The following is a 26,788-nucleotide window of genomic DNA, read 5'->3' as shown; positions in this document are numbered from 1 at the left end:
TATAACAGATAAATGTCTACTGTTAATATATAATATATACAGATATAACAGATAAATGTCTACCGTTAATTTATAATATATATAATAGATAAATGTCTACTGTTAATATATAATATATACAGATATAACAGATAAATGTCTACTGTTGTTATATAAGATATAAAAGATAAAGACCTACTGTTAATATATAATATATATAGATATACCAGATAAATGTCTACCATTAATATATAATATATATAACAGATAAATGTCTACTATTAATATATAATATATACAGATATAACAGATAAATGTCTACTGTTAATATGTAATATATAACAGATACAGATTTACTGTTATAATAGGCTACATACAAATATAACAGATAAATGTCTACTGTTAATATATAAGATATAACAGATACATATCTACTGTTATAATAGGCTATATACAAATATAACAGCTAAATGACTACTGTTAATATATAAGATATACAGATATAACATATAAAGGTCTACAGATAGAATAACAGAAAAAGAACAGATGAATTTATTCATTTTTTATCAAACTATTTACTAACACTAATTGTAGTTAACTAAATATGACAGCTCATCACAAAAACACATGCATAAAGTGACGTCTGAATGACAGAAAAATGACTTTTTGATGAAATAATAAGAAGTAATGACGTCCCAGTAAAACCATGGGACCTACCTGGTTGCGTCTGTCCAATGAAGTGTTTGTTATCTGACTGTAGCGCGCAGACTGACGAAGGACATTCTAGCTGGCCCCTAGCAAAGGTATGCTCTTTCCATTAGCCGGTTATAAATGAAGTAAAACTGTAAATTCACGCTCAAAAAAAGAAAAGCAAAATGAAGCCGCAGTAACTTGTAAAGGATAAATGTAACACCACTCTGTTCACCTGTCTGTTCCTTCCTTGTCTGGCACTAATAAGAGCAGCCCCACCTGTGTGTGGGTGACAAGGTAAATCTGTGAGGAAGGGCGTGTACAACCTGCCTGCCCACAACAAAGGAGAGGCGCCGAGACTTCTAGGAACAAGTTACACAAAAAATCCGTGATTACCAAAATCTTTGACCGCAAAGGAGCAACATGAGGTCGATACTCCTGATGGCTGTGTTCAGAAAATGTGATCTCACTGTACCTGTACTATAAATGATGCAAATATGTGACAGAAAACACACAAAACTGAATTGTTTAAAAAAAAAAGATTAATGTTTTAAAGGGACTTTAAGTTTGTGAGAATCGGAAATGCTTGTTAACAGCGACACCTGTGAAATCAACGAAAGTCAGCGTCGGGCTCGCGCTTGCTCCATAGACATGAACGAGCATCGCTCAAAACAGTGAGGCGACACACCTCAGCTAAAACCACAATATCACTCTATATTTCACCTGCTTGGCAGTAATGTTAGCTGACCAGACAAAGGTCTCTCCTTGAATCACTGCTGATCCTAGTGTTGGCTCGGAGGCTGAAGCAGGAAGAGAAACGTTATCGTCTCCGACCGCGGTGCGAGGGAGACACCAGCACCCGGTAGGAGACGATAACGTTTCTCGCTGCGGAGCCCCGTCATTTCACAGGACACTGGAAACCTCTGTTGGTCTGGAGGAGCTGCAGCATTTATTTCTGCACAAACGTCCACTGTACGTTCACTAGATATTCTCAGAGCTACAAAGTCTTCTGCAGTGTGTAGAGTGCGCGCATGCACGTGAGGTAGAGCTAACTGAGTGAAGGCAGGCAGGCAGAGGAGCAGAGTACAGCAGAGACTCCGGCCTTGGAGACCAAAGCTACGGTCTCCCCCGCGTCCTCTGACAGCGGCCAACACTGTTTTGCAAGATGGGCTTCACTAGATAGAACTTTGCGGTTTTGGTGCTTCTGTGTAGTTTGTTTTGGAGTCTTGTCTGAACAGCGTAGCCACACGCGAGCACGCATGGGACACCGACCCGCAGCAATTTATACGTGTAAGAAGTTACAAACAGTCCCTTTAATTTAAAGATATATTCACAAGTTAAACTCACATATCACCCAATAACCTAATATTTGCAGGTGGAATTTCATTTCATTCTCACTGTGCAATATCATTTTCCACTTGTTGCAATTTTGTTAATAGTCTGTTTATTGTCAATACTGTATAAACTGCTCCTATTTTTATACTTCCTTCTATTTAAATGGTTCATATTTTGTGACACTTTGTTTAGCTCTTTTTTTACTGTGTTAGCATCTTGTTTTTTGCACTATCCCCTTTGCTGCTGTACACTGCAAATTCCCCCACTGCGGGACTAATAAAGGAATATCTTATCTTATCTTATCTTATATGCCTACATCCGGAATGAAAGCTTCGGATAGGGACAAGACTTAGACTGGGATGCAATTTGGGTTAATGTTATCATAGCTTAAATTTTTTTTTGTCATAGAGCATATCTAACAGAGAATTAGATATCAAGTGGGAGTGGTACCTGAAATGTTGTATGGGAATGTCCAGGAGTTTTTGATTTTTGGGGGAAGGTTATTGGTACCCTTGCAGAACTAAAAAGGGTACAACTACCAGTGGACCCTGCTGTACATCTTTTAAATGATGATTCCCGCCTTTCCCTTACGGACAAAACATGCAAAATCTGGCTGGTAGGCCTGTGATTTTGTCTGTAATTTGTTGGTGCTACAATAATGGTTGCAATAAAAAAGAAGTGATTAAAAAAAAGATATATTCAATAAAAACTCTAAAAGAAAATCAAAGATAGGTAAAATGGAGTCACATTTCCTGATGATGGCCGTCAGAAATTGTGACCTCATGTGTTGCTGGCTCTCTGCAGTCACAGGTTTCGGTGTAACACCGGTACTAGCAATAATGGGACGTGACAGGATGAACCCATTTAAGTAGTAGCCTACCTTCTAATTTAATAAATGTCAAACCATTTTAGGCTAATCATTCTAATCGACCTGAATAACACATAATAGCATTTCTAAAGTAGGTTAAAAGGTCTGTGAAAACAGTTTAGAAAATTATTTTTTTACAGCTAGTTGTGTTAACCCACTATGGTCACACTTCAGATCTTAATTTAATTTAGGCCCACCTGTTGCATCCAAACATTTCTGTTAAAGTTGCAATGATCTTAAATTTGCTATAATACAAGTTTTCATAAGGATTGCACTAAATAATGATTAAGACTTTAGACATTTTCATCTTTTATAGTGTAACCAAAATATTATATATAATATATATTTTTTGTAATGACCCACCATTGCAATACTTGATGATCACTGTATGTGTTTGGGTTTTTAATATAGGCTAGGCCACTGGTTCCCAGCCTGGGAGTCCGGACCCCCACTAGGGGTCACCAAATCTTCACGGGGGGTCGCAAGCCTTCTTAATTTTAAGGGTTGTATAGCAACTTTAAAAAATATATATATATACAGTTGGCCTTTATTTCAGCATTTCATTCATTTCTGTGAAGAAATCTAAATTAAACTGTTATTTTTAAAGTTTGGATTATTATTTAAGATATAAACTTAAAAATTAGAAAAGTATGCACACAACCAAAGAGTTAATAAAACAATGGCCAAGCGTCAGGGAGAAGAAAACAAAAAAAGCCTATTAAGTATATGTGATTGTTAAAAAAAAAAAAAATAATAATAATAATAATAATAATAATACAGACAGATTTGTATTCAAAGTTCCTAAAAATGACAGGAGAACTCTTCTCTGATGCATTATTCACAGGAACTAATCTGATCAAAATTCATCCAAATCGCACGTTTTACACAAACTTTCTGCAGTTATTGTGTTCACCATTTTGGTTAATTGTACAGTTTATCAGTTGTTCTGGACTGTTATTGTTATGCATTGAATATAATATGAAATATCCATAAAATATGTCACTTAGTCAGGGGTCTTCAGTTTATTAATTATTATTAATTTCCCTTAAGGAAAGGTTGGGAACCACTGGGCTAGGCTACTTGTTTGACCTGAAGTGGTAGTATATAGTTCTTATTCAGGTATAGGCTTCTGGCTAACTTGGATAAAGTGATTAATGGACAGAAAGATTAATCTAAAATCAAAAAGATTACAAGTCGTGTACAACACATGTTTCAAAACATTTGACATTTTGTTCTACAAGGGAGAGCATTGGGTTAAAGGGGTCAGGGCAACGCCAAGCATCACATTACATACAATTACCCAGGTTTGTAAGGTGTTGCTGGGAAGGATCTCCACAGGGACAAATCACACTGATATCATGTGGGGGATCCACAGGGAAATGTAAAAACAATGCAGTGAAGTCTCTATGGAGCATATCTTATGACTATATGTTGAGAGTTCAAAGACCAAAGTTATACTGACAGAAAAATAATAATGTAACAAACACAACTCCAAATCAGCATTAATATTTTTAAACAAAGATGAAAGATGATAGAATATTATAGATACACCATTCACAACCACTAAGGAAGGATTGACATACCTAGGGGTAAAATTAGCCCTGAGACTGAGGTGTAAATCACTATGTAACTGTGTTTTGAAAGGTGCTATATAAATAAAGATTACTGTAATTATTATTATTATTATTATTATTATTATTATAAAAAGCTAGGCTCCAACTAAGGCTATTAGGCTATATTTAACATACGGAAGAGGAGGGCTTCAACTCCCCAATTAAATTAAAATGGTATTACTGGTATGTAAATTCTCTCATAATTGAGTTTCTCTTTATTTTAAAGCACCCTGTTTGGGATTCTGAGTACGTAGATTTAGCAAACCTGACTAAGATATAAACTCTTACGCAATGACATTTACATCATCATTCTTCAGCTGTTGAATTAATCTGATGATTAAGATGTAGAGGTACAAAAATATAAACAGCAAAACAACTTTGTTTTCATTTTCCACAAATCTGTTTTATGCAATGTTTAAACTCTGCTAAAAACTTTTATTCAACATCAACATTACACAACTACTGTACAAAGAAAGTCATGAGACAATGCCCATACCAGACAGATAATGTGGGCACCTCAGGAATGGAAAAAAATAGGGTGTGTTGTAACGTCACAGCTTAATGACTGGCTAGTGTTTACGGGACACAGTGGCTCCTTCGCGACATTTCAGTTCCTTTAAACACTAGTATCGGTAGCAATAATACTATTATGGTCAATGCCAAAGAAAAAAAGAAAAGGCTGAAAGAAATTCATCATGATATTGTTATTTATGATATCTCATATTTCCTACTTTTCCAACATCAGTAATATTGTAATCCCATGTAACAAATGTTAATACTGGCACTGCATACAAATATGAAATAAGGGATGAAAGTTATTTCACTCAAACACTGAAATAGGGTGGAAGCAGAAGTGAAATGCACCTCGTTTTAACAAAATGTGAGCTGCTCTTCTTTCTGGTCTTCTATTTTAAAGATACAATATAAAGTTTGTGACCACTAGTGGCGCTGTGGAGCAGTGTTTCTGTGAGCAGATCCCCTTTTTGTTTGGATCTCGTGCAAAGGCACAAGGACGCATATGCAAGTGCATTAGAGCGATACACTTCCTTCACATTTAATGCTAATCCACTGATCAACAGTCAGTGGTACTGGTAACACGCTAAGAAACTAAGCAATATGCTAAAAAAACAAGGCAGTGAAGAAGAAGACTACTAGCAAACATTAACGAAAACATTGCAAGGTTCAAAGTACTTCAAAAATACGTTTTCTGAGGAAGGAAATGCATTCAAAACGTTGTTTAGACCTACGGGTTACACACACACAATGCCTTTTGGTAAGAAACACGGGAATGTCAACACATCTTTATGTGTTTTCAAGACAACTGCACGGGGTACCTTTTACCAAAAAATGCATTATCTTCATACTGTGCTCATGATCTCTGCATGCTCCTTCATACTTATGTGGCGTTACTTTTGAAAAACAAAATTGTACATAAAAACAGAATAGATAAAGGTGAGAGTGACTTCATTATCTGCTCAGGTAGATATTACTCCGCTACATCTTTACATAGCAAATAGTTGTTGGTTGCTATATTAAAGCTCTGAATTTTGAATTTAGCACCTTTAACGATTTGATGCTCAACATCTTTGAATCTCATAGACTGTTAAACTGAGAATGTTCCCATACAACACTTTCTGCTGCAGTCATTATAAGACACTAATTCCTCACCAGTGGTGTTGGTAATAAATATCAGAAATTATGTAAAATACCAGGCTGTCATGAAGGATTCACATTCAACATACAACCCAAAAAATATTTGCAGATTTACTTGTTGAACATTACAGTAACACATGTTTGGCAGCCCAGTCTTGAGCATAAGGTTCAGTCACAGTGGTCACCACAGACCTGATTGATTGCACAACTCTGAAACCATAAAAAAGTAAAATATACACCATAAAACCGTTAAAATATATTGTATATTCCATACAAATAAATGTCACTTTTAACACTACTTTTGGCACTTGTGTGTGTGTGTGTGTCAGGAAAGTGAGTGGTCACATCAATAAACTATTTTCCAGTGTGTGGGCTGTTCACATTCTTTCTCAGTGTCCCCACAGAAACGATTGTATGTAGCTTTGGGGTCAAAACCTAAGATCTCCCTCTCTTCATGGATCCGGAAAGAGAAGGTGGACACTGATGTTCCAATGAAGAATCTGAAATAACAGAGAGTGATGTAAGAGATGTGTGACATGTGACAATTACAAGAGCATGTGACATGCAGTAACAGCAGCATACAGTCACCAACTAGTTTTTCAAGTTGAAATATTTTCCATTGGTTAGTACAATGGAAAAATATCTTTGCTTATATAATTGGCCATGGGGTAAAAGTCAGTAACTAGCATTTGTCTTCAGTAACTAGCATTTGTCTTCAATAATTATCCTTTCAAAAAAACAAAAATAAAAACAAAAATCAGCAATAACTCATTATGTTAATCATAAATAACTGCTACAAAAACATGAAAACTAATTTACCTGGCATGGGCACATATCCACTGGTCAATGATGGCAACCCCTCCATCTTTAAAGAGCTCCAGGTCCTCTCTGGACGGCTCAAACCGCACCATGTCTGGCAATAACCTTTTCAGCTCCTTCAATTCTACAAAATTACACAGATTAATCAGGATTATTAAAGCATTTATGGTGACATTGATTGTATTGATATGCTACTACAACTTACTAATACTATCTATACTACTAAGTCTTCTGATTACAGTATTATTGTCATTATAATACACTGAATTCTTATGTTATTGTGTCATGTGTTTGAAATGGTTTTAGACCAGAATATTTTTTTAAACTGTCTCTGAATGTGGCGTTTATGTCATTACCTTCCTCATCCGCATCTGTTGCAACAAACACGCTGTCGAGTTTATGCTTCTTCATCAAGCTGCGCATTTTTTTCACTGCCCCCTTCAGGCTGGGTACGTCCTCTCTGTGACCCCAGATAAAGTCCTTCCTGCGCAGATGGACCCCCAGGTACGGACCACCTTTAGCTGAGCCCAGCTTGGCCTGAGGAGCAAATAAAGAAACAACAGTCCAGTTTAATTTTAGCTTTGTAAAATTGCAAAATCAAAGAAATGCGGACTCAAACGGAATGTACATACACACAGATGATTCAGCAGTAAAGGGTGTGATTGACTGATCTGATCTGATTTGGTGATAAGATTAGCTCAGAAATTCAAAATATTCTCAAATACATATTCACAAAGAACTTAAATGACGCAAATGCACTCACGTGGTAAAAACTGGATAATCTACTGTACATTTCCACAGCCTTATTTCCACCGGTACAATCACATGATCATGCCACAGTCAGATACACAGACTCACTTTCATGCGAGTCCAGTCCTCGCTGTAAACAGTACGGTCAATGTCATCTGTAGAGTTCAGGTGCTTTGCTCTGAAGTCATCTCCTATTATTCTTAGGTGCTTGGCAAAAACCATACTGCGACGGGTCTATATCACAACACAAACAATTGCAGAGCCTCCCAGGTTATATGGAAAAAAGCCATCTAATACCTGACACCAATATTACAAAAAAAAAAGGTATGATGATTGACTTACATCCCAGTAATCCTTCCCAGCATAGTGATCATGGAGGAGTGTCTCGGCTCGGTCAAGCATAACTGACCTGCAAACAAGTTTATCCATGTCAATGTCACCGTGATCTAAGAGAAGCTCAGACTGTAAGCAATACCACACTTAAATAACAATGAGGTCAGATCATCTTTCAGCTAATTACGAAAAGAAGAATAAAAGGCTCCGCTGTCTTATAGAGGATTCATGCAGGCTGTTTCAGCAATCGACTGATAAGTTTCAACACATTTTGTGTCTAGATCGTTTCATCTTGGTAGTTTGTTAACTCACGTATTATCTAGTCAATTAGCTACACTTGTTATCTAACGCAGTGTTTCACAAACTTTTCTTCTTGGGACCTACTTTTTAAACATGACAAACTATTGCAACCCAATTCATAATAGGCCTTATCTATAAATCATAAGAAGAGTGAAATGAACGTTCCTGAACACTTTTACCGCCATTTCCACATCACCTTATATTATCTTGAATAGGTACACCGGTTATTTCGAAGAGATACACGTTTGATAAGTCAGAACTTCATTTTATGCATGTGTTATTGAAAAGACCAAAGAAAAATGCATTTAGGCAGAATTAACAGGTAATGTCATTCTTTTCATTTCCTCCCATCGGTTAAACAATATACTATTAGGTGGAGTTGACAGGCCCTCGTTTTCTTTCCTCTCATCAGTAAAACAGAAAGGCTTTAAGTAGGCTACAATTATCAGAGCAATACAAACATTCAGGCTCCCTCATGTGGCTCAAAGCTATACTGCAGATATAAATAAGTATACATTTTCCCAGTTTTAATCCTGTGACCCTGTATTAATTTTTCTTTACCTCTTGTTATAAGCCAAATATATGTCAAAAAACAGTATCAGTGTATTTTTGCATCAAAATCTGATCAAAATCCTCGTCTTTTCTCTTACTGTAAATGGTTTCAAATGTTTGATGACTCATCCTGCGGGGGCGTTTACAAAAAATCATCCAATCAACTGAGACTTTGGGCGACTAGCTAGCCAGTCGTTTGTGGATCGAATCAGTATGCGTTCTTTGATCGAAGTAGGTAACAGAGCAATATGAAGAGACAGGAAGAGATGTGTTTTGGGATTTCAGTGGGCAAAAACACTGTTTTCATTTCCAAAACAATGTGGCTGAGGTCTAATTCATTTAAGGGAAACTTTACTGATTTTGACTGACTCTGTGTCACTGCAGCGCGGCAGTACATCGATGAACGTTCGCCGGGTGATTAGTAATGGTTAATTGCTCCATATTAAATCTGACTTCAGTATAGCTTTCCTGAAATAGCAGTGCTAGTTAAGGCCAGAAACCAATGATTTATTAATGTAAAAATGAGCTGCTCGTTCTCACGCTATAACTCAAGACAAAAAAGGGAAAAGGTTTAGTAATAATCATCAAACCCAATAGAACTGAATACAACTACAAAATAAAAAATAATCATATTGATGTATCTGCCACAGACACATTTCAACAGACAGACGGAGCTGGACAACATGTCATGTATGTAGTCTGTGCATTTCCGATCAGCATGTTGCTCTGTAGACTCACGTCACTGTGATGTTCTTCTGAAGAACCGGGGCCATGATGGAGGCATGGCCTTGGGCTGATATGCACGTTACATTTCGGGCTCTCGTCTCCTCGTAGCCCCAAAACCAGCCCCTTGGAAACACAACAAGATAAATGAGACAGCCGAAGATGGATGGAGAGGACAGAGACGTGCAAGCAGAAAGGTAAAGATGGATGTCATTAATACAGAAACATTGTGGATGTGATCCATCACTGTTTCATTTTCTTTGGCATTTAAGCTTAATAAATCTCTTTCAAGTGGGAACAACAAACAAAAAAAGAAATCTGCTTCCAAAGGACGGCAGGACAGAAAAAAGGATTCAAAAAACATCAGCGCCACGACAACTAGGATGGTTTAGAAAGGATTGTAGCCACGGGTGTCAAAACTGGGTAAAAAAGGCAGTCTCTGGTGTCAAACTAAAACAATTTATACACCCTTATAATTTACACTGTGCTATAACAATGTTACATATTGCATTGCTACTGCAAATTAGTTATGTATGAGCAGAAATAGTAAGAGACAGGGCATATCTTTTCATACTTGTTGTATGTATAAATTGTGGGGTTTTGTGCATTGTGTGGGTTTACCTGTAGTAGCCTTGTTTATCTTTGTTGAACATCAACTTGTCAATGCAAGGCCGCTCATCAACTTTTTCCTCCCATTTCCCATCAGTCCATCCCTCAGCGTAGTTTTGCAGTACCAGAACCTGGTCTATGAAGGGGCCTCCATTCTCTAGATACGAGGGCGGAACAAAACTGAGCACTCTGCTTTAACAGCTGATTAAAAAGTGGTGACTATGCATTGTTGAAAAAGAACCAATTCATTTAGAAACCATATACAGATAATGAGGTTTCAAATGTCCCTCTATTCTGAATCAACAAATTCAAAAGCTCACCAGCGATGAATTCCTCATACTCAATGACCGGCACATTGGCCTGCAGGCTAGTGAGGCTGAAGAACTCCCCCCACAGGACGCGAACCTGGTGGACGTTGGAGCTCTGCCAGTGGTAGAGGCGACCCCACGGGGGTAGCACCAACACCCAGTCGTTCCCGTCCTTCCTCAAAGTCTTCACCAGGGAGGCCATGCGGATGTAGACATCCCTCCGCAGATTGAAACCCTCCGGGGGGTTCACGTCATACAAAAGGTACCTGAGATGAGAAGAGAGGACGTGAGATGTCGGAATTTGAAGGATAGATAAAAAAAGCAGCATCAAGCTCTTTAGTCAGTGAACAGTTGAAGGCTAACTGTCTACATCAAACCTACTACATTCAGAAATAAAGCAACCTTAATCCAAGTTAAAATATCAAGTATCATCTGTATAACAAAAGCAGGACTACATTTGTCATATTTCAGCTGATATTATGTTTACTCTATGACCTTAGGGTAGCCAGAATTTAAAGCTTTTTAGAAATCAATTCCTTCTATCTTATGGTTTAGGTATATACATATATGTGATTTAAGTAATCTAGCCTTTAACTATCCAAGTAGATCAAATCCTTTGCCAACATTTACCGTAAGAGGTGGTTTGTTGATGGCAACTGCCCAACAGGATATAGTAGCTTCACAAAAACAATTCCACAAACAAAATAGTGCCATGACATGCTATACAGAGATGGCTAAAGAGAAGAGTCAAGCATCAGCATTACACAAAGAGTTGTATTATGTTGTAAAAGATTAAAATCATATGCTGTGGACATTTTACTTTTGGTTAAGTGGTCCCATTTGCTGCTGTTCTGTTTAATTTTTTTATCATAACAACAATGACGTTGCACCATTATTCCAGTTGTAAACGTATAATGAAAATAATCAAAGTCTTGATGAAGATTTAATACACCTTTATGACATTGAGAGCAGCATCGTAACCAGTTGTTATGGGGAGACTACTGCAAGCTGCTGGGTCAGTATGCACACAGTATAACCATGCTGCAAACAAAAGCCCCTGCATAGGTAAAACTAACAGTAAGTAATTCACACCACCTTGAATCAGACAAAATCAGACAATATTTTCATGACACATGTACACATCACATCCCCTAACTACATTATTTTATACATTTAAACAAGAATTTGGTCCATCATTTATGGATAGCAATATTCGGTTTAGTCAGTTAAAAAAATCCGCCCATGTAAAACACAGATGAGCCCAAATACTCAGTTAGCAACGTCGTTATTCCCCAGTTACTTCTATCAATTCAATTTGCTTTATTGGCATGACTGTCAGGGGAACAATATTGCCAAAGCGTCAATTCAATAATAAATAAAAATGAAAAAAAAGAACAAAATAAGAACAAAAACATATATACATATACATATATACAATTCATTAAGCAAATTACAATATATAGATATTTAAAAAGAACATTCTCTCCCTCTCTCTCTCTCTCGTCTGCACACCGGCAAAATATTTGCACTATCTGTTTATATCATGTTTATTCTTGTTTATAGCTTATATTGTATATTGGTAGAAATTTAAAAAATATATATTATTTTATTCTTACGTTTTTATCTATTCTTGTTATTATACTGCTTATTTGCCTCAACAAAACCAAAGCAAATTCCTAGTGTATACCTCTTACACCTGGCAATAAAAACGATTCTGATTCTGATGTAAATGGAAGAAAACAATAAAGAAGTAATTCATGTTTGTTGTGTCAATAAATCAAACAAACAAATAAAAAAAATATATATATTAACAATATATTGCAATATCAAAGGATAAATGTAAAAAACCACAACAAAAAAAAAAAAAAAACATGAAGTAGAGGAGTAAATAAAAGGCAGTTTGATCTATTATGTGTTGTTGTGGTTGTCTCTCAGGCTGTGACATGCACATGACTATCCTTTTTAAAGCACGGATAATAAGAGATTCTGCTGCTGCTTAATGGACCACATATACGCCGAAATCTCTACAACATATTAGTGTTTGTTAAAATTGCATTAAGGGATATGTTTACAAAGAGTGCGTGGTTGTAAAACGCAAGAAGTCCTTAAATTGACACCTTTCTGAATGGAGTCTGGTGACGTTAGCTCCACCTTTACCTCTCACGTTAGCATAGAGTAGCTATCACATCTCACCGTAGATCTCTAGCAGCAGCGATGGCTCCAGTAGCCGTGTGGCTCGCACTGAACGCATTGTCGGCGTTTACTGTAACAAAAGCGACGAGAATAGACAAACAGAAAGCGGTGAACGAGTAGGTTGAAGCGATGAATACCAGTGCTTTATTATGCACTGCTCTGTGCGCCATGTTTCCTCGGAGCCACGCACTTCCGGGAAGAGCAAAAAAGCGTCTGTACAGTTGCCGAGCAACCAGTAGTGACATGCACGCTATGTGCATGCTTAAATTAATGGAAATCCAAGCATTGATTTTATTGATGTATATATTTTTTCTCCTTTTTAAACTTTCTTTAACAAGCCTCTGATAAAAAATAAATATTTTTTTCTCCCTTTTTTTTGTTGAAGGATTTTGTTATAATATTGCAAAACTGCAATGCACTTAAAAATATCACCACTTTAATTAATTAGTATTTTAATATTATTACTTAATTCCAATATATTTTAATCAATGAGAGCTAAAAAAAACAGTTTGATTTTCACTTGAGTTTATTTGCCAAAGAAACCATCAAGAGACTCAATGAAATGTACAAAATGCTTGAAAATGAATTAATGAATATTAAAACAGTAGGTGTACTATTACAATCTTAATATGCTTTTTTCAAGTTTTGACATGTCACAGTACAGATGCATGGCACAGATGCAAATAATACAATTAATGAAGGCGTAATTTCATTTGGCAGCTTTGGTTTTAGGGTCCTGCTATTGTGCATAGGGTATGGATATTCTGGCCTAGGAAGATTACAAACCATGAACTACACAAAACGACAGGGTGCTTGGACATGGAAACAATATTGATAAGAAGAAGATGGAGATGGCTTGGACACGTATTAAGGAAACCATCTGATGACATGACAAAAGTGGCATTGCGTTGGACACCAGAGGGAAAACGCAAAAGAGGGAGGCCAAAAACAACCTGGAGGCGAACCACATAGGAGAGATGAAGACGAGAGGATACAGCTGGAACAGCATTGAGAAGAAAGCAAACAACAGAGATGAGTGGAGATCCTTAGTCCTTGCCCTATGTGCCACCAGGCGCAACAAGGACTAAGTAAAGTAAGTATTGTGCATGCTGTCTAACCGTTGTCACACTGTCATGGTTTGCTAGGACCACTTGAATAGGATGAAGCCATTGTTAATGTTACTGTATTACACTCACATGCACCCACACACACAAATTAGTCCAAGCTTCGCCAAAACATCTACAATCCCATGTGGCCTGAATTCGAGAGGAAATGTGATTCAGATTCTGTCATTCTGCATGTTGAGGTACAAGTCTGCTTCCTAGCTGTAGCTGAGAACACATCACTGGATGTTGTCCTGGTCATACGTCACTCCCAGCTGTCTTCTGGCCTCATCTATCATTTCTGCCAACAGGCTGGAGTGAGCCCACGGCATCCCTGGACTCTCCTTCAGTCCTGGAAGACAAAAAGTGTTGCATTCACACCTGGATATAAAAAATTACTGGAAATGTTAATAAATAAAACTGATCAGATCAATCAATATCAGACCAGATCAAGTGTAAATGCTACAGCTGTTTCTATTTTGAATTCATTAGAGCATCTTACCTTTCAGCAGACAGCGGCGCACCTCCTCAGCTTCATATCGTAGACCCGTGCTGTTGGTGAAGTTTAGTGGCATGCCAGCCTCTGGCAGGGGGAACTGCATCTCCTTCCCTTTCACCTCCAAGGTTGTGGGGCACCACATATGGCTGGGTACCTGATGTTGAAATCAGTGTCATTCATACAAAGGATTCAATATTTGTAAATATTTTGCTATATTACTTTATTTGCTGGTGTTGCTGAGTCTGTATTTCATTGTGGAGCGTTTAATACGAACAAACAGACACAACAATGAGCTCTTGTTTTTGACTGGTTTGTAGTTACAACACGTAAATCATAGTAAACTTACGTGTTAGTTGATGCTACTGAGCCTAGATATAACACTAGTATTTCACCAGGTCTACCATGTTTTATCATGTTTATCAAGATTTTTTATGCTGTAATAAATCAATAGGACTAAAAGTCCATAAACAAACTAGCAGCTCCATGGGCTGCAAAACTCTATACTCAACCAGGAAATAAAACCGGATTTAAAAATAGAGATTACGCTATTACGGCTCACAAGTTGTGCGGCAAAAAATGTTAAGTTTGGCTGTCATTCCTCAGCTTCAGCTGTATTTAACAATTAGCCTACTGTTAACATAAACATTAGCTACTACTAGCATATTAAAATTGTGTTATTGCTGTTACCTTAATGGTGCCTTTGGTCCCAGTGATAACCGCATCACAGGTCAGCGTCATGGTGATTGAACAAGTGCAAACGGCCAGTCTGTTTCCTGAGAACTTTAGGACCAAAACTGCTGTTCCATCAACACCTGGACAAAAAAGAGTGAGAGCTTTTATAGTTAGAGTAGGTATCAAGGTTTTTATGAATATTCCAGAGAACATAAGTTGTCATTTATTAAAAATATTTGCTTGGTAAATTGCTTTCCTTGAGACAATCACCTGTGTCTATGCAATGCCCCGTGGCTTGGATGGACTCGGGCCTCTCGCCATTAAACACCATGAGGACAAACTGCAGACAGTAGATGCCCAGGTCCAGCAGTGCCCCCCCTCCCAGCTTCCTCTCAGCCAGGCGAGGGATGTGGGTGAGCGGAGCGCCCAGATCAGCCCTTACCATCTGAACATCACCCACTTCACCCTGGCCTAGCAGTCTCCTCACTTCAAGGGATACAGGGAAGAAACGTGTCCAAATTGCCTGAACGGAGACACATAGAATGGTTTGAATGGATAATTGGTGAAAAACAAATTAAAAAATATATATGTATTTCGTTACCTCCATGAGAAAGACACTGTTGTGTTGGGCTGCAGTGATGAGTCCCTGCACCTCCCTTGAATTCATGGCCAGAGGCTTCTCAATCAGCACATTCTTTTTGGACTTCATGAAGAGCTCACCAGTAGTCAGGTGGTGAGGATGGATGGTGCCGACATACACCACATCTAGAGAGAGAGAGAGTATTGGGAATAGACAGTTGCAGAGTCCACTAGAGATTATCCGTCTTGGAGATGGTTTAGATTCAGTGACTTGCCTGAAGACACTTCAGCTGAGTAGAATTTGTTGCTTCAATTAAACCAAAACATTGTGCCATATGCTGACAGAAGGACCCACCGACGTCTGGATCTTTTGCCAGCTCATCATAACTTCCATATGCTCGAGGGATGTTATGCTTTTTGGCAAATTCTTCAGCGTGCTGCAGGTCCCTTGCTGCGACAGCCACTATCTGAGGATGAACACACAGTTTTAATGATGCAGAGTTTATGCGTTTTGTGCAGTGACTCATATTGAATGAATATTTACCAAAATTGAAATATAAATGGAAAATGTGAGCAGAAATCTGTTAATTAATTAATGATATATGCAGGAGCAACCATAAACCTGCAAAGATAATTTCACTTAGGACACATTCCTTTACTCCCTGCTCAATGACGCTGCTAAAAATACACTGGGTGTGGTGTTTCAACAAAACAAGGTTTAATTGCACTTATGAGAAGTGGATGTGAGGAGCATCAACACATTTCATTGTTATGTAGGTTAACCTGTTCAGAGGCTGCAATGCTGAACTCTCTGTCAGTCAGCTGCAGGCAGAAGTTAATAAGGGAAAATAACTCTGATATGTAACGTTATTTGAGATTAAGTGCTTCGCTCAAGGGCACATCAGTGGTGGTAAAGAAGGGCAAGCTTTGAGGTTAGACTAATGGGAACATTTGTTGACATTTTTAACCCATTGATGCACTAAAGGTTAGTCCACAGTCAAAACAAGTTTATGATAAATTATTTACCTCCGTTGTGACGCAACTTACTTGCAAAAAACACAATACAAATGTGCACAATTTCCACTTTATGCAACATTTTTGGGAGGTGTGCAGCTGAAATACACTTCATCAAACGTTACCTGGTGATCTCCGGGAGTCAGAGTCCGTAAAGCGACCGAGAAGTCGTGACTTATTTTGCCTGCACTGCAGATTCCCCAGCGTGTTGCCATTGCAAGTTGCAAGCATTTACAATTCAGCTAATTTAGCTGTTACAAAACATTATCTTACACAACCCTGCGACGTGTTGATCTCATAGGTTGATCTCTGCTCTCGTGAGAATATCAACCAGCCTCCTGCAGCCTCAACAGCCTCCACTAGAGGGCGCCTCCACACTGGAGAAACACATAGTGGGCAGGTACATTGGACAGTATCTTAATAATAAGGCCTGTATATTGTATTGTACATGATGTATCACAGATATATTTCAGAGTAACTTATCATTAATCAATCTGTAAAAAGAGCTGTTCTAGGGTTGCAGCAAAGTTACCCAGCATGCACTAAGCGAGAGGCAGAGACTCCATCTTAGCACCAGAATGCATGTAAAGCAAAGGTAGTACAGTAAAATAAGTATACAGAGGACTATTGCTTGGCTCAGGTGTCCACTCCCAAGGGATAATATAAAAATATTAAGTATTTAATAATGTGCCAAAAATAATTAAGTAATTAAGAAATCTGTGTTAGAGTTGTGTTTGAATGAGAGAGACTGTGAGGGCAAAGTCTTGATCTTCCAAATTGATATGGTATATCAGGCAGGAGCAGGAGCTCAAACAGAGCGTTTCAGACAGAGGGTGAAAAGAGGTGCTGCAGCAGAGCCGGTATGAGAAAAGAAAAGCGTTTTTTGAACATTAAAGGTTGAGAACATGTTGTAGCACCTGAAGATAAGCATAATAGGTCCTCTTTAAGAAGTGACAACACTTACTCAACACTGTATGCATGTGGTACAAAAAATATAATGGATTTTAGTGGGTGCAAAATATGATACAAATAAGATGATCGTTTTCATCATGAAAATATTTATAATAACGTTTAATGACTAACAGAAAGGGAATATAAAAGTCAACAAATAAACAGTCAATATATATTTTGGGGAAAGATTTATTGAACAACAACACAGGTTTCAAACTTATAAAAATCATGTTATTGAACAATGTTCTGTCTTTTTGCTAAAACAAATAAACAGGTATAAATTGACACTGTCAAAGCTGTCAAAAGTAATTTTGATGGCACAACAAAGAAGCTTTACAGGTAGGTACATGTTTCATTTTAAAAAGGTAAATACAATTTGAAAAAAACATGTAACTTGTATTTCTTAAATATTGCCTATTTCATAAATAGACTAGTTTTGCCCCTGAAAATAACTAGCAAATGCCAGCTAAGCCCGTCTAATATTCCTCTCCTTCCTCATCCTCTTCAAAGGAATCGATCCCGACCTCTTCGTAATCCTTCTCCAGGGCAGCCATATCTTCTCTGGCCTCTGAGAATTCTCCCTCCTCCATGCCCTCCCCAACATACCAGTGGACGAAGGCTCTCTTGGCGTACATGAGGTCAAACTTGTGGTCGAGACGGGCCCAGGCCTCAGCGATGGCTGTGGTGTTGCTCAGCATGCACACAGCCCTCTGCACCTTGGCCAGATCTCCTCCAGGAACCGCCGTTGGAGGCTGATAGTTGATGCCCACCTTGAAGCCTGTGGGGCACCAGTCCACGAACTGGATGGAGCGTTTGGTCTTGATGGCGGCGATGGCGGTGTTGACATCTTTGGGCATCACGTCGCCACGATACAGCAGACAGCAGGCCATGTATTTACCATGACGAGGGTCACACTTCACCATCTGATTGGCTGGCTCGAAGCAGGAGTTTGTGATCTCGGCAACTGACAGCTGCTCATGGTAGGCTTTCTCTGCAGAGATGACTGGAGCATAGGTGGCCAGAGGGAAGTGGATACGAGGGTAGGGCACCAAGTTGGTCTGGAACTCTGTCAGGTCAACATTCAGGGCTCCGTCAAAGCGAAGCGAGGCTGTGATTGAAGACACGATCTGGCTGATGAGCCTGTTCAGGTTGGTGTACGACGGGCGTTCGATATCGAGGTTCCTGCGGCAGATGTCGTAGATGGCCTCGTTGTCTACCATGAAGGCACAGTCGGAGTGCTCCAGGGTGGTGTGGGTGGTCAGGATGGAGTTGTAAGGCTCCACCACTGCGGTGGAGACCTGGGGGGCCGGGTAGATGGCAAACTCAAGCTTAGACTTTTTGCCAAAGTCAACAGAGAGTCTCTCCATCAGGAGGGAGGTGAAGCCTGAGCCAGTGCCTCCACCAAACGAGTGGAAGACCAGGAAGCCTTGTAGACCTGTGCACTGATCCGCCTACAATTACAGAGAAGCAGTTACAAAGACTGGAAAAAACAGTAATAAAAATATGACTGTTCTCAGTGAAAATTAGCTGTTAACTATATGGAGCCCTGTCAGAGGGAAAGCCAGTGTGAATGTGAATTAAAACCTGCCTTACCAGTTTGCGGATTCTGTCAAGGACAGAGTCAATGGTCTCCTTGCCAATGGTGTAGTGTCCACGGGCGTAGTTGTTGGCTGCGTCTTCCTTTCCTGAGATCAGCTGTTCGGGGTGAAACAGTTGACGGTATATTCCCGTGCGCACCTCATCTGGGAAATTAAAAAGACATAAGCGACAGGTGAGAAAACAAATTCCTCCACAAAATGCTAATAGTGGATACATCATTTCACAGGCTCAGTAAGACACCTCATTGTTTGAGCTATCACACCATGCAGATGGACATTTGTGTGGTTTGGTTAAAGATATGAAAAGGTAAAGTAAGTAAGACACCTTCATTCTAAAAACATAGTTCAATATTATAACCTCTTCGTTGTGTAGGCAAATGACAACTGGATGGATGATTACAATAACTTGTCTCAATTTTCACAGGAAATCTCTCGTGTCTTTCAACAGGGTTGCACTGTTCTTGTCTGTGACACAAACAAAAATACTACCTGTCCTTCTGAAATTGCTCATTCCTGATATCTAAAAACATAAGTTCCACATCAGAATACTACTGACCAATGACGGTGGGTTCCAGGTCAACAAAGATGGCTCTGGGGACGTACTTCTGAGCCCCAGTCTCGCTGAAGAAGGTAGTGAAGGAGTCGTCGTGGCCTCCCACGGGCTGGCGGTCGGGCATTTGGCCGTCCGGCTGGATGCCGTGCTCCAGACAGTAGAGCTCCCAGCAGGTGTTCCCCATCTGGACGCCAGCCTGGCCCACGTGCACAGAGATGCATTCACGCTGGAAGAGAAGAAGAGGAGAAGTTGAGAAGGAGAGAAGGGAAATACAGAGGAGGGAAGATAAAGTGGCAACGCAGGGAAGGGAAAGGATTGCATACTCTTAGCAACTGTGGTGTTCTTTTCCAGTGAGCTTTAAAACATAGTGTTCATTTTTGCTTTGCAGGAAATGATGAATGGCAAATTGTATCATAATCAGATTTGACACAAATGCTACAGTTGCAGGAATCCAAAGGAGTCATGTAGAAACTCACCCACTAGGTGGAAGCAAAGAGAGAGAGAGAGATATGGGGGAAAGAAGGTTGAAGTTGAAAGAACAAGCAAACAGATCTGCTGCAGCTGTTACTGGCTCTCATGTGACTGTGACTAAGGCTGAATTTGGAGGTCGAGTTCAGAGAACAACTGTTAACATTCATACTACGAAGATGACCCAACTAGCGATTATTTTCATTATTGATTAATCAGTCGATTATTTTCTAGATTAATCGATTGACCGTTTGGTCTAGAAGATGTCAGAAAATTGGGAAAATTGCCATCCCAGTATCTCAAAGTACAAGGTGAGGTCTTTAAAAGTCTAGTTTTTTTTAATCCAAAACCCAAAGATATTCTGTTTAATAGGATATAAAACAGAGAAAAGCAGGAAATGTCCATATTTGAGAGGTTGAAAACAGCATTTTCTGCCATTTTTGCATGACAAATTACCTTAACTATTAATTGATAATCAAAATAATTGGCGATAATTTTTCTGTCAATCGACTAATCAATTAGTCGGCTAATCGTTGCAGCTCTAGACCCAAATCAAATCAATCAATCAATCTTTATTTATATAGCACCTTCCGAATAAATCAAATGCACTTCGGAGTGCTTTACAAGCGATTGACAAATTAATTGAGAAATGTCATAATGATCAACAGTTACTCAAAGTAGTAAAATGTTGATAAAACAAAATAGAGTTTAAAATAATAAAATCACTAAAATAGTAAAACACTACATGAAAGCCAGACTAAGAATAATAAAAAAAAGACACTAATCACTAACCAAAAGAATCACAATACTTAATGTACACACGCTGTGTAGGTGTGTTTGCTCACCATTTCAAAAGCATTGGTTTATTTTACAGACAAATAGGGATCGCAGTATTATAAAGATCTTACAAATAAAGCACTGGAGGATTTAGGAAGCCCAGCAGTATTGATACACATTCATCCAACAATTCTGATAACCTGAAACACACTGATTAAATCTTCGCCGTGCCATCTATACGAGTCGGAGGATTTCATTACACTTTACATGTACTACTGTATTTGCATTTAGAGCTGCAACGATTAATCAATAAGCTGTCAACTATCGAATCAATTGCCAACATTTTTGATAATGTGAATATTTTCTGGTTTCTTTACTCCTCTATGACAGTAAACTAAATATCTTTGAGTTGTGGACAAAACAAGACATTTGAGGACGTCATCTTGGGATTGGGAAACACTGATAACACAAAACAGACTGATAAAACACAACAGACTGTGTGAGCAAGGAGCTGACATGTAAACAAGTATATACTGTTTCATGCTTATCTGATGTTGTCTTTATGTTAAAATAAGGTACTCTGTTTGAGTCAGATAATCTATAAAAAGCTTTGCTGGTATCATAACTCTAAACTAAACTGGAGAAAAACAATTACACTCAAAGTCAATTTATTTCCCTTGCACTTGGATATTGTTGGACACAACAGATTACTTGGAACTGACTGAGGTTCAGATTAGGTTTGGGGCAATGTGACTATATATTATATAAGTCAACCATAATTGATTTTACCATAGCATTCATACAATAACATATCTGGTATTATGGGACTGCTGTTGACAATGTTGCGAATTAATGAGACTGTTTTATGGCAATACTGGACAATACTGGACTTCTACATGTTTTTTCAATCAATGTGTGAGGAACCTTGATTTGTCTGGTATCTAATATGCTGGAGTAGCCGAAAACAAGACATTCCTGTCTGGTTAGTATATTCCCCCAAAGGTCGTCAATTGATTTTCCCCAAATAGTATAAAATGCCGAAGATTTTATCCACCTCTAGTTCAGAATGCTAAAAAAAATATTCACAGATGTCCATCACAAGTTACCAGAGCTTGAAGTGACGCCTGAAAATTGCTGCTAAAATTCAAAATGTTCAATTAACAATAATATGAACCAGAGAAAATCCAACAATTGTATTTTTTGCATTCAAAAAGATGCAAGAAAGCATCATAAAACCTATCTTCCTATTACTTTAATCCACTCCATACAACAGTGACAACCTTTGACATAGTACATATCCCAGCTTGCGTCATGTCAGGCTGCTATTTTTATCTTTTCCCCCAACTTTCCCGTCTCAGTGATCAGACAGACAAGGTGGGTGAGGGCTTTTACAGTCTGTAAAATCTCACTAAATCCATGTCGATCAACAAGGATTTTTTTTTTTTTAGATATCAATACTCCATCACCAATACGCCAAAGCAAAGGAGACCCTCCCCCACACCGGTTTCCAGGTTAGCAGAGCTCTGAGCAGCCGCAGCAGCTATTTTAGGTTCCTCGTACTAACCCGACACCTCACAGCAAAGGCTCACTGTCAGTAAACAGTGACTGGCAGTCTCCAAAATAGTGGTCACTGCCAGGTTGAACTTTACAACTGAACGTTTGCTGCAATCTGAAAACAGTTAAATGCTACAGATATTTTCTGTTGTTGCTTGAATACTGGGATATTATTTTTCATCACCACACGCATAAATAAGTAACAGGCATTAATTCAAGACAAAGTAGTCTCAAACTTCTCCTGTCCTAAGAACCTGTCAGGGTGTGTCTGTATGTGACACAAACAAGGGCATGTCTGAGCCCACATGGACTTGAGATTCCAGTTTTGTTGGCGACTAGTGAGAGGAAAAGTGAATGACATTGAAAAAAAAGAGCAATCAATTTGGTGAAAGCTTTTTCAGGTCAGCTGAAATGGGAACAGAGATCCCTTAATACCCCGTCGCCACGGCGCAAGGTGAGGATGGATAATGGTTTAATGTAATGAAAACCATGCTTCAAAAGCAGAAGCAGGCATTTTAATTCAGTCTTTGTGCATCTTTTCATGTTGTATGTTTACATGTTGTTTGAATGCTGATTTTGTTATTCAGTTTATTTCATTTGGTCTGACACCTTCAGTCTAGAACAGGGTGTGTTGACATCTCCAGACCATATTGACATTATGTATGGATATTCATGGCACTTTGAGGATAAGTCGTAGTGATTTTGGAGACCCCAACCATTTGTGTAGCACCACCATCAGTCAAGTGTCAACTTTGGATCAAACAACTGAATTGGCATGAATTTATTTTTTCATTGTTGATATTCAAGACTGATGTGATGACATTTTGACCTTTCTTCTGTTGCCACCCTAAGGCCCCAAACTCCCCTTGAATATGTGTCAAAAACTGTTAATAAAGCATGGTGTGCTGGAGAAGAGTTGTGCTTGACGTGTTTTAATTTTCATGGACTTACATTGACTGTCGGCACCTCGCTGTGCGTGCGCTCTCAAGGTAGAATAAACTGTGAACCCTCTCATTGCTCTATGGGATCCGGTTTGCTAAATGAATGCCTTTTCCTCTCCTGCCTTTAGATCGTAAATTGTAAACTGCAAACCATACAATAACATGTGGATATTCACGGTGAAGGATTAAATGCTATTGATTCTGATGAATAATAGATCTCGTTCCTGTGGCGATGCCCCAGTGTTACTCAATCGATGTGGACCAACCTGATAAGCCTTCATGCGTCACCCTTCAGGTCTCTGCAGTTTTTAAACTTGAAAAAAATGTCGTCAAACTAGCTAGAAAGCAACATGCTAGAGATGGAAATGATATCCTAAAAGTTTAATTGTGCCACAGGCAGCTAGGTCAGGACAAGACTAGAACCACCACAGCATGCAAAACACAGTAACCGATTGGCTGTCATGACATTTGCTGAACACATTCATTCTCCCGACCTAATTACATGTTCTGATGAGTCACTTTGAAAGCATAGATTATTATGTCAATTATACAAACACACACCTTGCACAATGGGTGGGACAGCCGTGTGAATTCAGTTGTGATCTATGCTGTATTTCAATTTAAACCTTTCTTTTATGCATACATTGTTATTTAGGGCCACTGATCAGGTTAAATAACTGTTGTATAGCTCCATACCATGCATTCAGTGTAGCTTTAAATTGAATTTAAAAAATAACATTAACAATACCGGAACTACATTTTATGGACTATTTGATCAGGGCGGGTAGTGCACTCAGTACACCAGGATACCATTTGTTTTTTTATAATCAGTACTGACAACGCTGACAAGCTGTGTTTATACTACACTGTGCAAACAGAACACAAGGGCTGTATGTGTGCACATACAAGTTCAGTTCCTGACAGATACAAGACTAATTATGGTGCAGGTCCAGTGGAGGAAAGTACATTTAGACCTACTCAAGTACTGTACTTAAGTACAATTTTGCGGTACTTGTAATTTACTTGATTATTTCCATTTTCTGCTACTTCTTACTTCTACTCTACTACATCGTAGATGGGAATATTGTATTTTTTTACTCCACTATATTTATTTGGAAGCTTTAGATACTTTGCAGATTGAGATTATTAATACAAAATCTAAATCAACAAATAAATTATGATGTTTTATTATGGATACAAAATATTATTGATCCCTTGGGAAAATTCACAAGCTACCTCGCAAGATATAAATAAAAAAAAAAAAATAAGCTCCTCCTTTACCAGCTGCAACAATAAAGTGATGAACACATTAATGCATCCATAATTATAATTCAGTAATATAATATTGATTATTCGGAAAGAGGCCATTCTGCATAATGAGTACTTTTACTTTATGCTGATACTTTAACTTAAGTACAATTTTGAATGCAGGACTTGTATCAGAGTATTTCTACACTGTGGTATTACTACTTTTGCTCAAGTTAAGTATACTTCTTCCACCACTGTGCAGGCCAAAAAGTGATACAATCAACTTCATCAGTAAACATCCCATTGACAGAGACTGTAAGGTTGTCTCTGTTACATTTGTCCCATTTTACTATGAATAACAAGTGTCTTTGCGTTCTACTGTATGGATGCAACTTTCTAACTGCTGTTGAAGTTAAAGAAACCAGTTACAACTTCACCACAGCTGTATGAATTTGGAGGGAAAATATGTTTTTTGGCCTGCAGAAACATAGTCTCAATCTGAGCTGACTTGTTGACAGAAGCCTTATGAGACACACCTAAATTCCTTCCTGATTCATGGGTGTATATAAAAGTCACCCAACCACATAGTAGCCTAGAATAAAGCATTATAAAAGGCTATTTGAGAGACTCTCTTTCACCTAATCTTAAAAATAGCCTACTATTGATCAAATAAATGCAAAAAAACATAACAAAAATCATACTATATAGATCATAAATATATAATTTATGTCTATTATGTTTCTCTGTCCTGATGTGCTGGCAATGTGGAGTGATCATCACCACCTGCTCATCCATCCAGGCCAGCAGCCAGCTCAGCTTTACTGCCACTCACTGAGTCTATTTCTGACCCAGAGTCCTGCTACAGGAGGACAAACACACACTGTTTCTACACTTCACCTTCAAATCTGGCACATTTTTTTCAAGCACATTTAAATGCTCAAAGATTCACTGACGCACTCTGTAAAAACCAGACTGCTGAAGAAATATTTGCTCAGTTTTAGAAGATAAACAAATGGAACTTTGGAGAGGAAATTTCTCTCCTGAAAATATAGTCTACTTACCATTGTAGCTTCTTAGCAGTATGTCCTTTGAGAGAAGAGTAACTTGCAGTAGCTGGCTTTTGTTTTTATCTGTGGCTTCTTCTCACAGCGGCCGTCTATGTGGTCCGAGTGAGTGATGAATGCCAGGTGGGCGAGGATCTGCCACACTATATCACACTGCTAGAACCACACCCACCTGTCTCTCTGACGGGGACAAACACTGGGAGCGCACCGCACAGGACACTTTATGGATTGCAAGCATACTGTGTGTTAGTATAGAAAAAACATTTATTAAATAAATAAACGCAAGGTGAGGATGGAGAATGATTTAATAGAATTTTGTCCAGACCCAAACTGCCATACATTTAGTTTAGTAAAAAAGTCCATGCCTCTGCGCATGCCTCCCCCTACTATCTCCTGTTCGTGAGCATGCGCTGTACATGTGTCACCAGTGTGAATGTCTTCTCCTCTAATCACCTGTGCCCGATCATGCGTGTCACTAGTGTGCCTACACTGAACAGGCTCCCCAATACAGCACGGCAGAGTAAAACACAGTTAAGGAGAGGACAGTTGGACTTTTGGACATTCCTTTTTTCGTGTGCGTCCATGAAAAATGTGAGTTGTGTTATGTTTAATGTATTTATATTAGACTGGCATAATAATAATTAGTAAATCTGTATTTAAGCCTTTTTCTTTGTAAAATGCCTGTGTTATTTTAGGCTCACTTTTTGTTGCTAATGTTTATACACTAGTAGTTCTAATCACTCTGTACTGTTGTGTTTTTGTTGTTACAGACCACACAGAAACCATTGTTTTGTTTACTTTATCTGCTGATAAACAGCCGTTACCATACACTTGGACTGCATCTCTTATTCATCTGAAATCACACCTGAGCACTAAATAGTGTCCTGACCCGACACCCTGAAGCGTTTGCTGCCACACTTACGGATTTCTAATAACACACACATTCTATCATACAAGTTTATTATGATGCTTCAAGAAAAAAAGACATTTTAATTCAGTCTTTCAATGCTTCCTTTGTTATTCAGTTTATTCTTTATTTCCT

General features: G+C 38.5%; 3 protein-coding genes across 3 annotated transcripts; all 3 read right to left on the bottom strand.

Moving 5' to 3' along the window:
* Nucleotides 1–6,236: 6,236 nt before the first annotated feature.
* Nucleotides 6,237–12,935, bottom strand: pofut2 (protein O-fucosyltransferase 2). Its single transcript, XM_074659601.1, has 9 exons — nucleotides 12,726–12,935; nucleotides 10,545–10,798; nucleotides 10,237–10,381; nucleotides 9,631–9,741; nucleotides 8,050–8,116; nucleotides 7,816–7,941; nucleotides 7,314–7,494; nucleotides 6,958–7,081; nucleotides 6,237–6,638 (listed from the first exon to the last, which is right to left on the bottom strand). Exons 1-9 carry the CDS (start codon nucleotides 12,893–12,895, stop codon nucleotides 6,485–6,487), a joined length of 1,332 nt encoding a protein of 443 aa, XP_074515702.1. The 5' UTR covers nucleotides 12,896–12,935; the 3' UTR covers nucleotides 6,237–6,484.
* Nucleotides 12,936–13,942: 1,007 nt separating this feature from the next.
* LOC141782834 (trans-1,2-dihydrobenzene-1,2-diol dehydrogenase-like) lies at nucleotides 13,943–16,953 on the bottom strand. Its single transcript, XM_074659607.1, has 7 exons — nucleotides 16,718–16,953; nucleotides 15,934–16,045; nucleotides 15,601–15,764; nucleotides 15,270–15,522; nucleotides 15,015–15,139; nucleotides 14,331–14,481; nucleotides 13,943–14,180 (listed from the first exon to the last, which is right to left on the bottom strand). The coding sequence occupies exons 1-7, from the start codon at nucleotides 16,805–16,807 to the stop codon at nucleotides 14,068–14,070; spliced, it is 1,008 nt and encodes a 335-aa protein (XP_074515708.1). The 5' UTR covers nucleotides 16,808–16,953; the 3' UTR covers nucleotides 13,943–14,067.
* Nucleotides 16,954–17,716: 763 nt separating this feature from the next.
* LOC141782830 (tubulin alpha chain-like) lies at nucleotides 17,717–25,884 on the bottom strand. The gene is made up of 4 exons (XM_074659600.1): nucleotides 25,744–25,884; nucleotides 19,698–19,920; nucleotides 19,137–19,285; nucleotides 17,717–18,994 (listed from the first exon to the last, which is right to left on the bottom strand). Exons 1-4 carry the CDS (start codon nucleotides 25,744–25,746, stop codon nucleotides 18,020–18,022), a joined length of 1,350 nt encoding a protein of 449 aa, XP_074515701.1. The 5' UTR covers nucleotides 25,747–25,884; the 3' UTR covers nucleotides 17,717–18,019.
* Between the last annotated feature and the right edge of the window lie 904 nt (nucleotides 25,885–26,788).

This window comes from Sebastes fasciatus, chromosome 14 (genome assembly GCF_043250625.1).
Source record: "Sebastes fasciatus isolate fSebFas1 chromosome 14, fSebFas1.pri, whole genome shotgun sequence".
NCBI classification, from domain to species: domain Eukaryota; kingdom Metazoa; phylum Chordata; class Actinopteri; order Perciformes; family Sebastidae; genus Sebastes; species Sebastes fasciatus.
Note: the sequence above shows the minus strand (reverse complement) of the source record. Positions and strands in the feature narration are given on the sequence as shown.